Genomic DNA, 16,216 nt, shown 5'->3' with positions numbered 1-16,216 from the left:
GGTCCGGAGACTTTACTGAGTTTACTGCTGGTCTGTATTCTAGTAGCTGTCTAATCAGGGATTAGTTTAGACATTGGACACTAGGTGAGCACCAGGTGAGCACTTTGAGATTCGTAAGAATGTAAAGTGCATTATAAATGAAATGCGTTGTTATCATTATTATAACATTGCCGACAGCTTGTATGTCTAAAACTGTTACTTTTCAGGAAATGGGAAAAAGAACCTGGATCCATTGTCGTTCATATTTTTCATTGGTTCAATATTTATAACACCCACAGAACGACTTCACTGCTGTCTTTTTAAAATAGCAGATCTACAAGCTCACAACACATGATTTTTGTGTGATACAGTAGCATGACAAAGTAGGGCATTAATTAGGGCAAACGTTGACGAATGGGGATTCAAGGTTTCTGCCCTAAACGCAACGATAAGTAATCTACAAAGTAAAATCCTCTGTGTTAATTTATCCATTTGTAACTCTGATATTGTGGAAAAGGGAACCAAACTAACACAGGATTTAACAGTGTAGATTCTACACTGTAGATGTTAGAATAGAAGAGAACCATCATCATTCTGGTTCTCCAGAACCAGAGCTGGGGTCAAACTGTCGCAACATGGAACACCGAACAACTTTAGGGTACTCATTCACGAAACAGTTTATTTACATTACATGATCAACAAAACACGCTACACACACACACACACACACACACACACACACACACACACACACACACACACCTACACATCATTCACAGTAGTTAGTCTAAAGTGCATAAACCCTTCAGAGGTTGTTGTCGGTATTTACAGTACATTTTCATGCTACATTCATGATATACAGTAACGTCTGTCTCACCCAGGCACACACCGGGATGACCCACAATGCACTGTTTGACCAGGTGAAGACAGCTGTCACATGATGCCTGTCTGACACAGTGGCTGGTAAGCTAACTTTCCAGACAAAGATCAGAACTGAGGACGACTGGTGTTGGTGGTGGTACGTTCGCACAAACAGTATGTGCACACAGTCTCCTTCAGTTCTGTCAGGATTTGGAAGCTGCCGTTTCTTCATAAACTCAAATACTGTTGCGTACAACTTTTTCATGCTAAAGGTTGATCATATTCAAATATCTTATATTACAACATAACTGACATTTAGTGGTTTGTTATCAGCAAGTGACTAATTTTCTGTTGACATTTTGTGCTGATTGGTTTGAAAGTGTATTGAACCAGTGATAAATAGATTGGCACCTTACAGCTATCTGTCTGTCTGTCTTAACAGTCTGTCGTTCTGTCTAACCATCTGTCTGCCAGGTAGTCTGCCAGAGATCTTACTAAAAGTCTATCTCTAAAATGGACCAGTGAGGAGGTTGTATCATGTTGAGATCAAACTGTCTGTCTGTCTAACAGTCTGTTTGTCTGTCTGTGTGTTCAGATCAGTCTGCTGTAGATACAGTAAGGAGATTGTGGTAAATGAATTATAGCAGCTTGTATCTCTGAGCCCTCCCTGTTCTATCTTACAAGATTCAAGATTCAAGAAGGGTTACAGAAGGCTGTGAAAAAATATCTTCCGTTTGTCTCCTCTCCTGCTGAACATAGTGACGTACATTCATTCAGGATTCAAACCCCTTTGAACTTCAACCCACATCTGAACTTTAAAATATTCCCGCTGTCTGTTATAGTGGGACCACGTTGAAGAAGGTGACCCCCTCCCCTCCCTTCACTATGAACACCAAGTGTTATATTTTTCAAAACTGCACAAAATAGATGATCTAAAAGCTCACAAAGCGATGATGGGACGCATTGTGAGCTTTTAGAACAGCCTTTTTTGCAATTTGTCAAACGATAAAGTACATAGGGCTTAAGTGGTTAACCCCCCTACCAACCTCTGACAACCCAGAGTTCAGCAGAGCAGGGACATTTCAGTCCAGTTCCTGAACAGTCTTGTGCAGTTTCCCTGAGAGTGTGTGTGTGTGTGTGTGTGTGTGTGTGTGTGAGACCCGTAAAAAACAAAACAACACTCCTCCCAGGCTGTGTTTGATGTTCAGGTGGACATGGTTGTAGCCAAGTTCTTGCTATTTACATCTGTAGGGGCAGAATGTTTTGGCCTACAGGGCTGTTCTGGGAACAGCAGCTTACACCTGCTGAAGTCTGAAGTCCAGAGGTTTGAGGAAGTCCGGCAGAGCGTCCATCTGTTCAGCTGGGATGGACTGAGTGAGGGTCTGCATGGACTGGACGAATAAGGAGGGAGGAGTCAGACCCGCCAGCCAATTAAAAGCCTCCTCTCCGACCAGCCGCTGCCAGAGCTGTGGGTTTTTCAGCAGCTCGTCTTTGAGCTGGAAGTTCGGTTTGGGCATGAAGAGCAGCAGGTAGCCGAGACACTCCCGCATCCTGTGTGCGTCGGTGGCCATATTGGACGGGGCGTGGCACATGTGGTGCAGCAGACAGTCCAAGGGGTTCAGTCCTGTGCGGTCGGCGAGGTAGGGACACGCCCCGTGGCCGAGCAGCAGCAACAAGCACTCGGGGCGTGTGAGGTCACACGCCAGATGGACCGGGGTCTTCCCGGCGTCGGCGTCGTGAACGCACCCGCCACGGCTGTTGAGGTAGACCTGGCGCTCTGCTTCTGTGGAGAAGTCCTTCACCTGCGCCATCATCATCCTCAAGATGGAGGTACGGTTGTAGCGCACCGCGACGGACAGGTGTGGCGGAGCCGCGTGGGTCTGGCAGCAGCAGAAACTGCGGCTGGGCATCTCCAACGCTCTCACAGAGTACCTGGACCACATACAAGGTGTTTAATTCTTATTGTAAAGATATTTTTTCACACATTTGTGTGAATTAGACATCAATGGGGCAATGTCAACATCAGGTTTTGTTCATATTCAAGCATGTTTAAAGCACCTTAAAGTTCCCCTCTAGGCACCTTTTGAAATAGGTAAAAAATACTCTGCTATGATATACTGTACTCTTTAATCTGGTTTTCCTACATAAATAACGTAAAAACTCTGAAAAAGAGCTTGGAAGCGCATCTACTCTTTCTCCCTCATTTAGAAATTCTGGATCTATGAATATTTAAATATGCAAATATCACAGGCGTCACAGTCCACTGCTGCCCAAAGCAAAGTGGTTTCCGGTTTCAGCAAGTGGCTAATTTGCATAATGGACAATGATAGGTTTGTGGGATTGGTGACATCACACAGAGAATCTCCACACCTCCACAATTCGAACATAGGTCCGCCGAACCGGACGAGCGCCAAAATGTCTACTGTTGAACTACAACAGAAAGCTCATTAGTAGAGAATAGATAGATAGCGTTTTGACCTTCACTCAATGCCTCGTGTCAACCAGTAGTGGTCCTAACTGACCACTGTATATAATTGTATTAATATACACTACCATACACCTCTGTCAAAATACTGTGTTTACAAACAAGTTACATGGATCGCAGCTTTAACTGTACAAAAAAAAACCTACCTGTTGAGCAGGTAGCGTGCGTACTGCTGGTGGTCATGCACAAGTGCGTACAGCAGCGCCTCGGACGGCGTGAAGGAGCACGCGCGGCCGTCGTCCTCCCAGTGGAAGACCTCCATGGTACGCATGTCCTCCAGGGCCCAGACCGGCAGCAGGTCCCGGACCGAGCAGTAGAAGGCGTACGAGCTCCTCTGGCATTGTTTCTCTGACCGGTAGTCAGCGTGCCGCTCCCACGACGGCTGCTGCTCCACACCCACATCCCACGGCATGGCTCCGCCCCTTCTGCTCCTCCTGGTGTTGTTTAAATAGTCCTGTTATTGTTTTTTTTATGTCTGTTTAAACGGCTAGGGTAGTTTTTCTGGCAGAAAAAAAATCCTGTTTGTGTTTTGTTTTTGTTTAAATGCTTGAACCGTGCACCATTTGTTTTGTTTGTTTGGTATTAAAAAAAACAAATATTGATTTCCTTCCTCACTGCTCAGATGACATGGAGAGGAGGAGAGGAGAGCGAACCTATCAGCTGTAGTGTTACAGTCACAACAGAGGAGTTGCATAACAACACCACATGAAAGTTTTAAAGGCAGGAGAGAAAAACAAACAGCTTCAGAGGAAGGGGAAAAAAGACTCCTGTTCCTCTCTTCTTGTCTTCAGTGTCTGTCTGTCCCTAGGGACTCCCCAGTGCTGATATTGACAGCACAGGTTCAAACCCCTGCCTCATACTCCATGGGAGCATTTTATACCCCGTGCCCCCACCCACCAGCCCCCGCCACGCCCCCAGCGCCTCCTCATTGGCTGAGGGGGAACGGCAGCCCCGTTTCCAAAGCCAGAGAGCGTGACGTCAGAGCTCCACCGTTCAAAGTCCCCTGGCCGTGAGCCGCGTGCCATCCTAACAGCGTTGCCATGTCGGCTTATTATAAGCGACTTTGGGCTTCTTTAGTTTTTTTGTGCCACAGGGAGCATTTGTGTTAGAATTTCCCAAAACATATTCCAAATATTCCACATTTTATTTCAAGATTTTTTGAAAATAGCAGATCTACAAGCTCACAACGCGTCGCGATGCACCGTCTATTTTCAAATAGCTGATGACGCATAGGTATGAAGTGCTCATGTGACCTGAAGTCGCTTCTTTTGGGCTTCTTTTCCTAGACTTGGTTGCTTATTTCTCTCACAACACCTGGCAACACTGTGTCCTAACTTTGCCCATATTTGTAGCGCAAGAGAAGTGTTTGCAGAGGACACACGCACACACACGCACGCACGCGGGTGCGCACACACACACACACACACACACACACACACACACACACACACACACACACACACACACACACACACACACACACCTTCAATAATATCAACAGTGGGGGTTGTAGAATGCTGGACAGCACAACGCTATAAGTAGATTGCACTGACTGGAATTGAGCCGTTACCTAACAAACAGATAAACAAACACACTTTATCAAAACATCAGGATTAAAGACAAAGTGGTGAAACATTTTAAGGTTAGGTTTAGGCATAGTTTACTGAGATTACGTAACGTATAGGAAGGAATAAGGTTAGGTTTTTAGGCATAGTCTACTGAGGGGTTGCGTTTAGGTATACCAGGTGCCGCCAGATTTGGGGGAGACTGTGTTTTGGGGCGAGCGTTTGGGTATTCGGTCTAACTGGTTACATAATGTTATTGTCTTATTTAGGCCGCGACGTGGGCTATTTGTTTACTCCTTTAAAGTATTAATACTCATCAGCACTGTCAGTATGTGTTCCGCTATGCAAAAACATGTTATGATATATTGTCATTATTTTTGTTTTGGGAGACGAGATGTTCTCATGCCCATCCGTCCGTGTCGTGTGTCCGTGTGTCCATGCCCCGCATATCGAACATATCGTGTGTGTGTGTGTGTGTGTGTGTGTGTGTGTGTGTGTGTGTGTGTGTGTGTGTGTGTGTGTGTGTGTGTGTGTGTGTGTGTGTGTGTGTGTGTGTGTGTGTGTGTGTGTGTGTGTGTGTGCGCGCACGCGCACGCACATTGCTGCAGCGAGGCGCTCATGTGGCTGCCAGTGTTCAGTTCATGTTATGTAACTGAGACTGAGACTCAGACCACTGCACTGCAGTGGCACCACCATGCATGCAGAGAGAGAGAGAGAGAGAGAGATGCAAATGGAACAGCTCTCTGTTTACACATGTCTTCATTCTCAATTTCTTGTAGCTAATTGTATATCCTACATTATTTTTGTTTAGATTTGTTTTCTTCCCCTTTTGCCTTAATTGGCATAGCTAGACGTATGTTTTCTCATGCCAATAAAGCCCATTTGAATTGGAGAGAGAGAGAGAGAGAGAGAGAGAGAGAGAAGAGAGAGAGAGAGAGAGAGAGAGAGAGAGAGAGAGAGAGAGAGAGAGAGAGAGAGAGAGAGAGAGAGAGAGAGAGAGAGAGAGAGAGAGAGAGAGAGAGAGAGAGAGAGAGAGAGAGAGAGAGAGAGAGAGAGAAAAATGAAAATGAAAATGAAAATATAAAATGTATAAATATCATTTGAAAGTAACCGATCTACAAGCTCACAGTGTTAGCATTGTTGAGCTTGTAGATCGGCTATTTTCAAATGGCCAAAATGTATATTGGGCTGAAGTGGGTAATGTATGTTTTGTAATAATAATCAAAATCTACAAAGTAACTAGTAATTCAAGTTTTCAAATAATTGTAGTGGAGTAAAAGTATAATATTTGCCTCTGATATGTAGTGGAGTAGAAGTAAAAGTACTGATTATTGGAAATACTCCAGTAAAGCAATAATAGCTCAAAATTGTACTTCCGTAAATGTAGCCTACTTAGTTACTTTACACTACCGGTAAATAGTGATTACTTATCTGTCTGTTGTTCCACAAACACCAGTCGCATTGTAGTATAAGAGGTGGTCTACAGAGCCACCTAGTGGTCACTTGATGTGATTACACTGTGAAATAATTTTCTCAAAGGACACAGGATTGATTGATTGATTGAGTACTTTATTAGTCAGAAATGTTTATGTAAACAGCACGTGGTACAGTAAGACATTAAGGCTAAAAGGGAAAGACATAACTTGTTTCCATTGTGGTCCTATGTATTCAATTCATCAACATAGCATAAAGATCTTTATGCTATGTTAATTGGAATTAACACAATAATACTGCCATCAACAAATACAAACACTAGGCCTATATGATACTGCATGTACAAAGGAGATGCGAAACTACATGTACCTACCCTTGTGGTCTTTCAAAACTGGCCTGAAAATACATCTATCAGGAGATAGATAGTTTTTTTCAGGCCAGTTTTGAAAGACACCAAGTTTTCACATACATCTGGCGTCTCACACTTTGTTTTAAAATGCAAATTTTGGTCATGGGGGGTATGGCTGACTTGGTAGTATTAATGGATGGTGTCAGGGTATTCCTCATGTTGATGGCAGAATAGTAGAATAGATCCATGTTTGTTCTAAATTTGGGTGATACCAGATGGTTACTCCCTCTAGTGTTGTGGCTGTCACTCACTTTGGAGAAGTAGTTAGACAGGTATGAGGGTATTGAGGGCACTGTCCCTTTGACTATCTTAAATACCAATCCCAATGATATTTGCTTAACCCTGTCTTCTACCCTGAGCCATCCCAAACTAGCAAAGTGTGTTGGAATTAGTTGGGACATAAAATACAATATATTCTTAAATGTATATTCATGAATAAATACAGAGACATATTTTCACTGCACATTGTTTACGTTCCTCATATTATAATATTGTGTGATCAATTGCAGAGGTAGAATTGTTTAATAGACGTTGTTACTCGTTGCCCTGTGTATTTCCATCAATTAAACAGTCAGACGACACTATCTTGAAAATAATTATGATCTCACTTCCTTTAGAAAGCATGGTACTGTGCTGGTTACATCATTTAATTTGATTCTTCTCATTCTGTTGTGATATTAAATATTAAGTAATTATTGTTTAAGTCTCCGGCAGGAGATTTCTGGAGACTCTGCCAGTCATCAAATTATTGGCTTAGGATTGTGACAAAAACAAATAAATCTCCATGAATTCAAGGCTTCATGGAGTGTGCTCTGAAGTAGGCGTGGAAGTACCAAGTATTGATACCAAAGTTTTAAACTTTCAGTAGTGCTTTACTTGAAAATAATCAAGAATTAGCAACTGCACGCCCTACTTAAGCTGCCAGAGACCTACACAGAGTGTCTGTACTTCTCCACCCATGTTATGGTTAACTTGATGCACTATGGAAATAATACCAGCAGAGAATCCTTTATACCAGAGAGTTGCAAATTAAAGGAACTGAATCGAGCATAGGCTACAGGTCACGTGGCAGTTATATCTGTAAATTGCAGCTCACAGATCAACAAATTGTCAATAGACAACACTATAAATCTACTGTCACCTCACCAGTATGACTAATACAGTGCAAATACATAATCCTATAAACATATGAACACTGAATAAAAACGGTGCTCCGTCTGAAAGTAGTCTACTTAAGCCAATACAATTAAACAATTGCTAGTTTAAAAAAAGAAACTAGTAGACAATCACAAAGTAAGCAAAACAAACAATGTAATACATAATCATTAATGTCACCTTAACATTGTAAGTGTCACTGCTTGCTTATTATGTGTTATATCCTTCACGCACGTGTCAGAGTGATAGACAGACAGTCGTTATTATTGTAGTTTGATCGGTTTTCAGAGGAAAATAATATACTCATTAACTCCTGCAGGGCAGAGCAGAGATCAAAGAGAGAGAGCTCCATCCATGACATCACCTTATTAATGCTTTGTTATAAGTACCTGGCAGGCTTTCATTTCATACACCATCTATTTACAGTAATGCCACTTGTATGCAAATGACAAATCCGTATAAGAACTCAATAAATAGCTAGACTAATCATCAAAAAAATTATACATATTTTTAGCGGCGCTAGCCGCTCTATACATAGAGCGGTCCTGCTCTATACCTGGCTTTTCCGTCAACGTTCTGATTGGTCAGGCCCGTCAAGGTTCTGATTGGTCAGGCACGTCAACGTTCTGATTGGTCAGGCACGTCAACGTTCTGATTGGTCAGGCCCGTCAAGGTTCTGATTGGTCAGGCAAGGGGACTATTCATGACATCACTATTATATCATGAATACACAAGTATATAAACTGTAAAAATTCTGATGAAGACTAATATCCAGAAATATTGAGTGATTCTATGTTACTATTCATTTCGAAAAAGTCTCCTTCAAGGTAATTAGCCCAGTTGTTAGATCCTCAACAGAATCTTGGATCTGCCCAAGATTCCGCCCAATATGACGAATAGAAAAAGAAAGATACAAGAAACTACAGTACGTCTTTGAATGATGAGCCGACGATGAACGAAGTAATAGAAAGTCTGAGTTTGGGCATCCCGCCATCCCTTATGAGAGAATGGTTTGACAAAGAAGATAGCACACAAATGAGGTCCAAGAGTCCTGTCATTCCGGAGCCGAAAAACGCAGTCATCGACCCACAAATGAGGTCAAAGAGTGATGTTATCCCCGAGGAAAAGAACGAAGTCATCGACCCTCTAATTTCAGAGGATATCACACAAATAATGATGTCCTACAAGTACAAATTGGATGAACGTGATGTTCAAATACGATTGCTCACCAAGGAACTAACCGCCTTTAAAGCCGAAAACGCAGCCAGGTCACAGATCCCGATGTAAAAACAGCTAGAGAGACCCTCGAGCTGTAACAGTGCAAGTGCAGATAGTCCATTACAAATTACTGAGACAAAAGTATATGGAACCACAAATACTGAAATACCAGCCAATCCTTCAATAACCCCTGTTGCCGAACTTAGATTCTCTATGACCTGGGAGATTCAAGGGGTCGTCGTAGATACCTCAGATGTCAGGAAATATCTAAATATTTCGGGAACGGGCAAGATATTTAATTTTACTGTGAGCGATCAAAGCGGGGCAATTAAAATCGAGTCAAAGTACACATTGTTGTAATATGGTTTTCACACAAAGAACATCTTCTTTGTGATGCGCTCTACCAGGTATGCGCTCTACCAGGTGAGGTACAGGTCCGCCCTCTCAGAGTTAATTCAACAGGTCCATTTGGTTCTTAGTTTAAGTCTACATTTTTAGTCTACATTTTTAGCGGCGCTCTATACCTGACTTTTTGTGTGTGCGTCAACGTTCTGATTGGTCAGGGACGTCAACGTTCTGATTGGTCAGGCACGTCAACAAAGTGATTGGTCAAGCTTCACGTGACACATGGCTATAAACACATTATAAACACATATCTAACCCTTACCTATTATAGCACCACCAAGTCCACCATGAGGTCGATTTGAAAGAACTGGTGCAGAGGTTCTTCCTTCGCCTACTGAGAGTGTGCATGCAATTTCATGCCGATCAGTTCAACTGTGCCGGTAGCTGTTTACGGACGGACCTAGCAATGTTTCCTTGCATAGATTAACTTAATTAACTTAAATTCATGGGGCAAAATGGAATGTATTTTTCCCTGCAAAACATGGACGAACCTGGACCAAGGAGCGAATGAATGGGGTTTGATCAAGTCCTATCATGTCTAGTTAGATCTGGCCCAGAATATCAACTTATTTCAACTAACATAAATCCTATAGAGAAAATATATGTTGCCACTGAAATCTCCTAGACAGAGGATAACTAAATTGTTGTAATGGTTAAATCACATATTTTAAAATCCTCGACTGTTCTTATCCTAAGTCGGATTATTTGGCAGCTTCTGTGTGACACAAAAAAAAACTTGCACAGATGTAGGCAACAAGCTGATTTCATTGGAAAATGTTGTGGATTTTTAGTGACCTTTAATGGTGGCTATGAGGAAGTCCAATTCCCAGCATGCACTTGGAAAAGGACTGTGTGTTGTTTTTCTTATTTGTGTTATTATTTGAACATGGGAATGCGTATTGGGGTTGTGTTATGGGTTATTGTGTTTAGTGTTTTGTCGTGGTGTTATTTGGTGATTTATGTTGTTTTATGTCATTTGTTAGTAAAACCATGAGTGTAAATGTCTGTTCATTTGGTCACTTCCTCTCTCCTTTTCACATTCTTATGTATAATATGTGTTGATTTGGGTGTGTTCATAAGATGTCCTGGTGATGATGATGTCCAAATCATCCCCACATGGGCCGTGATCTGGCCTAATCGCTGATAAGACGTCATGATGATGTTGTGATGAAGTCCTTCAGTGACGTTCAGGACTAGGTCAGATCACAGCCCATATGGGGATGATTTGGAAGTATTGAGCGGGAGGACATCTAAACTGCTTTTTCATCACCCACACTGGCCGTAAAAGCAGCTGTTAGAGGTCACTACAAAACCGTCCATAAACACATTAAATCATCCCCACATTGGCTGTGATCTGGCCTAGTCACGAATGTCACCGGAGGATGTCATCATAACGTCATCATGACGTCATCATCACTTTTTTTTCACAAGATTGAAGACAAATTGGATTAGATACATAGCATGATGCAATTCTTAACACATTCACTGCCACTGACATAGATCTACGTAGTTTCAAATCCAACCGTTGACTGACATTGATGTAGATCTACGTAAATTTAAAAAAAAAGTACGCTAGAGGGCGCTCTTCCGCAACCTATGAATGATCCCTTGACTGCGAGAGAAGGACCTGACTCTGCCAGATGGAAGAAGCTTGAGTCACATTTGTTTCACTACTACTTCCTACTTCCATCTGGGACCTCGGTAGCACAATCGATGAAGGGACGGCCCCTTTATTTTGTTCAAGCTACTTGGCAAGTGATTGGATGATCCCGCCCCTAGCAGCCGCTGATTGGTTCGAACACGCAGCGGTGCGGGCAGCTCTACTATCTGAGCGAGTCCAGATGGAGGCTGTATTGTGAATACAGTTCAGTTGCTGTTGGTAGTCATGGCTCTGAGTTCCCACCTGATGTTGTGTGGGAGTTCTGACTGCTCCTGACCGTACTGAATAACTGCTAGCTTGCATAACGTCTTCAGACTAGGACTCAAGTCTAGGATTTGCAGGTCTTTCATTCTGCTGTGTCCAAAGAGGATGATGTGACCTCCTACCATGCAACAGCGCATACTACACCTAGATGGGCCTTTCCCCTTGGGCTCAACCTTTGTCCAGGAAAAGGTCTCTGGGTTGAATTTCCACAGGTCACTTGAGGTAGTACTAGTATCCTACCCGGATCTGTCACCACCTATTACGTACAGCTCTCTATTGTAGGCAAAGGATGAACGCATGAAGGGTTTTCTTGGACAAAGCTCAGAAGGTTCAGAGGGTGTATTCAGTCAGCAGTTGGTCTCAGTGTCAAACACTCTGATGCAGTTGTGGTAACTTTCACTCCCAAATACAAACATCTTTGTCCCGATGATGGTGGCAGAGTGTTCTGATGAAGCAGGTGGGGGAAGTCCTCTGGTGTTAATTTTGCTTTCAGAGCATTTTTTCCTTGTGTGACCCTCAACACAAGAACCCCAGGCCTAAAATAACAGTGTCAAATTAGCTAGATTAGAGGAAAAAAATGTTTTTCGAAATAAAGTTGACAAAAGCAGAAATCAAAATCCACCCAAAACCGAGAAATGTTCGCCCAAAGCCCGCCCAAAACCGCAAAAAAAAATGTAATTAATTGGGGAACCCTTAGTGCTTCGTAGTATAGTACGCCATGAATAGTATCCTCCATGAATATACATGACCTTCCTCAAGACACAGGCCGAGTAGTCCGTCCTCCCCTCTGGTACAGTCCCAGACACCCTGGGTTCGAACCAGCTGTGGGTGTCGACATCAAACGCATAAAGCATGTTGCTGTAAGGAGGACACCCTCCCCAGATGTAGACAATATATTCTATCAGCACAGCTGTGTGGCCATCATGAGTACTGAAGTCACTCCAATGTTTATATTTTTCTACTCAAGTTGTCACTGTGGTCAGCTTCCTCCAGCGTAAAAGACTCTGTGTTGAAAACGTGGGCTTGAATCACGGTGCAAGTCTGACCCCCACGTTCAAAGGCGTACAACTCGTGCTGCACTGCAGCAGCAACACAATAGGATCCTACTGGTCCTCCATTCACATGTACCGTCCAGCGCCAGCGGAACATGTCTCACACTGTTTTTTCACTTGAAAAATGTTTCAGGATAACAATGACAATTCAGTTCAAGTTCTAGACACAATCTCAATATGAGATATGATCTCAACATGGCCATGAAAAGGCTTTCCAATGATGTAAACAACCATTAAAAAATAAAACTATCTCTGCATAGATAGAGGAACAGGAGCAATAATTAAGGCCAACAAAAATGAAACATGAACAACACTGGAGTCCTAAAGTGTGCGTTTAGCGCTTATATTGCTTCAGTGGCACAAATGTCACGCAAAGCTTGGCCAATCCACAAAGCCGATCAAGAAGTAAAGCCTCACGCTATCAAACTCACCGCTGCTGCCCTGTTCGCTGCTCTAGGCAAGGTCTACCGCAGTACGTTCCCAGATGCCTCCCAGTGTCTTACTTAGGTTATTATTACATGGACAAATAATATTTGATCGTGATATTTACTGTCTCTACAGTGATCAGAGGTAAAGGAATACAAATATTTGTAAATAAATACTTGGAATAATATTGAACAGAAAATAACTGTGTTTGCTTTGAGTAATTTACAGCAGGTTGTTCAAGGTTGTTCATCGAAACTATCGAATCTATCTGTCCAGTTCACTGAAGAGAGTGTTCTGTTGCTGTTGGAAGTCATGGCCCTGAGTTCCCACCTGATGTTGTGTGGGAGTTCTGACTGCTCCAGACCGTACTGAATAACTGCTAGCTTACATAACGTCTTCAGACTAGGACTCAAGTCTAGGATTTGCAGGTCTTTCATTCTGAGGTATCCAAAGAGGATGATGCGATGTCCCACCATGAAACAGCGTTTACTACACCAAGATGGGTCTTTCCCCTTGGTCCCAACCTTTGTCCAGGAAAAGGTCTCTGGGTTAAATTTCCACACGTCACTTGAGGTAGTGTCCCGCCCGGATCCGTCACCACCAATTATGTACAGCTCTCCATTGTAGGCAAAGGATGAACCCATGCCTTTTGGACAAAGCCAAGGTTCAGAAGGTGTGTTCAGCCAGCAGTTGGTCTCAGTGTCAAACACTCTGATGCGGTCGTGGGGGGGAAGGTGGTGACCTTCACCCCCAAATACAAACATCTTTGTCCCAATGATGGTGGCAGAGTGTTTTGTTGAATAAGGTGGGGGAGGTCCTCTGGTGTTAACTAAAGACCAGACCATTGTGGTGGTGTCCAACTTGTAGATGTCATTAGTTTTGTAGTTAGGTCGTGCTGTAGTCAGCTGCACGCATCCTCCATGAATATACATGACCTTCCTCAAGACACAGGCTGAGTGGTAAGTCCTCCCCTCTGGTACAGTCCCAGACACCCTGGGGTTGAACCAGCTGTGGGTGTCGACATCAAACGCATAAAGCATGTTGCTGTAAGGAGGACACCCTCCCCAGATGTAGACAATATATTCTATCAGCACAGCTGTGTGGCCATCATGACTACTGCGGTCACTCCATCTAAGTGGATAGTCTTCTACTCCAGTTGTCACTGTGGTCAGCTTCCTCCAGTGTAAAGACTCTGTGTTGAAAACGTGGGCTTGAATCCTAGTCCAAGGTCCTAGTCCAAAGTCAACAAAGTCATAACTCCGACGTTCAAAGGCGTACAACTCGTCCTGCACTGCAGCAGCAGCACAAAAGGATCCTTCTGGTCCTCCATTCACATGTACCGTCCAGCAGAACATGTCTCACACCATATATCTTTTTGGATCTGTAAAACCCACTCTGAACAACATTGGAGTCCTAATGTGCGCGTTTAGCGCTTATATTGCTTCAGTGGCACAAATGTCACGCAAAGCTTGGCCAATCCACAAAGCCGATCAAGAAATAAAGCCTCACGCTATCAAGCTCACCGCTGCCCTGTTTGCTGCTCTAGGCAAGGTCTACCGCAATACGTTCCCAGATGCCTCCCAGTGTCTTAGCTTACTACATGGACAAATAATATTTGATTGTGATATTTACTGTCTCTATAGTGATCATGTACAGGAATACAAATATTTGTAAAAAGAAATACTTGGACTAATATTGAACAGAAAATAACCATGTGTTTGCTTTGAGTCATTACATATTCATATGTTATGCTAATTGACCATAATAAACATGCCGAATGGATACACAGCAAATGTCCTTACACCTGAATGAGATAAAACATTCATTCACTTACCACAAAACCACCAAAATGCAAGTTGTATGACCTTTACTCGTTATTTATCCTGATCTATTAAAATATGCAAATTATCCAATTAAATATGCACAATACAAAAATGTACAATGCAGAAATGGATTCTACAGGATAAATCACACAAGGATCAACTGAGAAATGTTTGGTACACCCTTTTATCAAATCGCTATCAGATTTGCCACGAGCAATCTGCGACCACGTTCAAGCAAGGGTCAAGATTCAAGGAGTTTTATTGTCATTCCATTCAATACAGAACACAATTTGTTACCCATGGGTCCTGGTCATGGCAGAATAAATTAAAAGAATACCATATACTAGGCTACATAAAAGTGTGCTCTGCGGTTGTACTCGTCTCATACACACACACCACCCTTGCCAGAGTTGAATTGTTGAACTTTTTTCAATATGATGCAAAGAGAAAAAGAGGGGTGATTTTCCTTTGCCTCCGGCTAAACAAGGGATGTTTGTGATTGGATGACTTCAGGCAAGTAGGGGAAAATGCATACGGTAGCCTATTGTCCATATTGTTGCCTTGATATCATGCAGCCCTAATTGTAACAATAACAACAATAACGTAACATATTCAACTTGACCAAAAATACTTAAAAGATATTTAGTGCGTTGGATTTCCTATTTCTTTTTTTGCAACTTATTGTTTTTATTGTTATTATCATCAGGAGAGACAATACATTTATGCATAGCAGTGCATCATACTTCACAATACAATATTTATATACAATATTTTACATTGTCTCCCTATAGTCAGGGGATATTACAAAGTCTTGGAATAAATTCCTTACCAAAAAAAATCTTCACCAATGTGTTTGCAAAGCACCCATTCTTGAGAATTGGGACAAAACACGTCCTACATAGAAAAGTGATCTTGATGTTAAAAATCATGAAATGTATAATAAATAAAATATATACATATTTAAATCTATGGGATCTGGGTATACCCATAGTAGTATTTGTATATATGTATTTACTGTTTCTGTTGAATTTACTTGAATACATGATCTATACATAGAGATTACATGTTAATTTACCTGTCCTCAGCAAGAGGTCACAATATCACACTGTTCCAAAAACCTATTAAAAACATCATCAATTTGAAAATATATGTTTCAAATGAAAAAGAATAGTTAAAGACACATTAAACAAGAAATAACACAATTCTAAAAAAATATTTTATACAGAAATCTGCCTATCAAAGTTGTGTCCTCTGTTTCTTACAACTCCGGACTATTTAAAAAAAAAAACAGTTCTAATCAGGAAATAGAGTGGTCAGCTATAAGCCCGAGGACCCCTTTCCCACCACCTGTGCATGAAGGATGCAGCAGTACATGATGTGCTCAGGTAAGTTTTACTTTTTTTTATATTTTAGACAAACAATGTTGATATCACTGATGTCACAGCTAATGCAGTACAACTCCGCCCCCTTAATATTGATA

At 42.1% G+C, this 16,216-nt stretch overlaps 1 protein-coding gene across 2 annotated transcripts; it reads right to left on the bottom strand.

Annotated features, from left to right (window-relative positions):
* Positions 1–326: 326 nt before the first annotated feature.
* ankrd9 (ankyrin repeat domain 9) lies at positions 327–4,157 on the bottom strand. 2 transcript variants are annotated; one of them, XR_014599873.1, is made up of 3 exons: positions 3,472–4,157; positions 722–2,772; positions 327–687 (listed from the first exon to the last, which is right to left on the bottom strand). XR_014599873.1 is itself a non-coding variant. In XM_084045499.1 (2 exons), exons 1-2 carry the CDS (start codon positions 3,735–3,737, stop codon positions 2,136–2,138), a joined length of 903 nt encoding a protein of 300 aa, XP_083901625.1. In that variant the 5' UTR covers positions 3,738–4,157; the 3' UTR covers positions 327–2,135. The 2 variants fall into 2 exon arrangements, 1 of the variants encoding a protein (XP_083901625.1); XM_084045499.1 differs by having other exon boundaries at positions 327–2,772.
* Between the last annotated feature and the right edge of the window lie 12,059 nt (positions 4,158–16,216).

The sequence above is a fragment of the Gymnoscopelus microlampas genome, assembly GCF_963454915.1.
Source record: "Gymnoscopelus microlampas genome assembly, chromosome: 20".
In the NCBI taxonomy this organism is placed as follows: Eukaryota; Metazoa; Chordata; class Actinopteri; order Myctophiformes; family Myctophidae; genus Gymnoscopelus; species Gymnoscopelus microlampas.
Note: the sequence above shows the minus strand (reverse complement) of the source record. Positions and strands in the feature narration are given on the sequence as shown.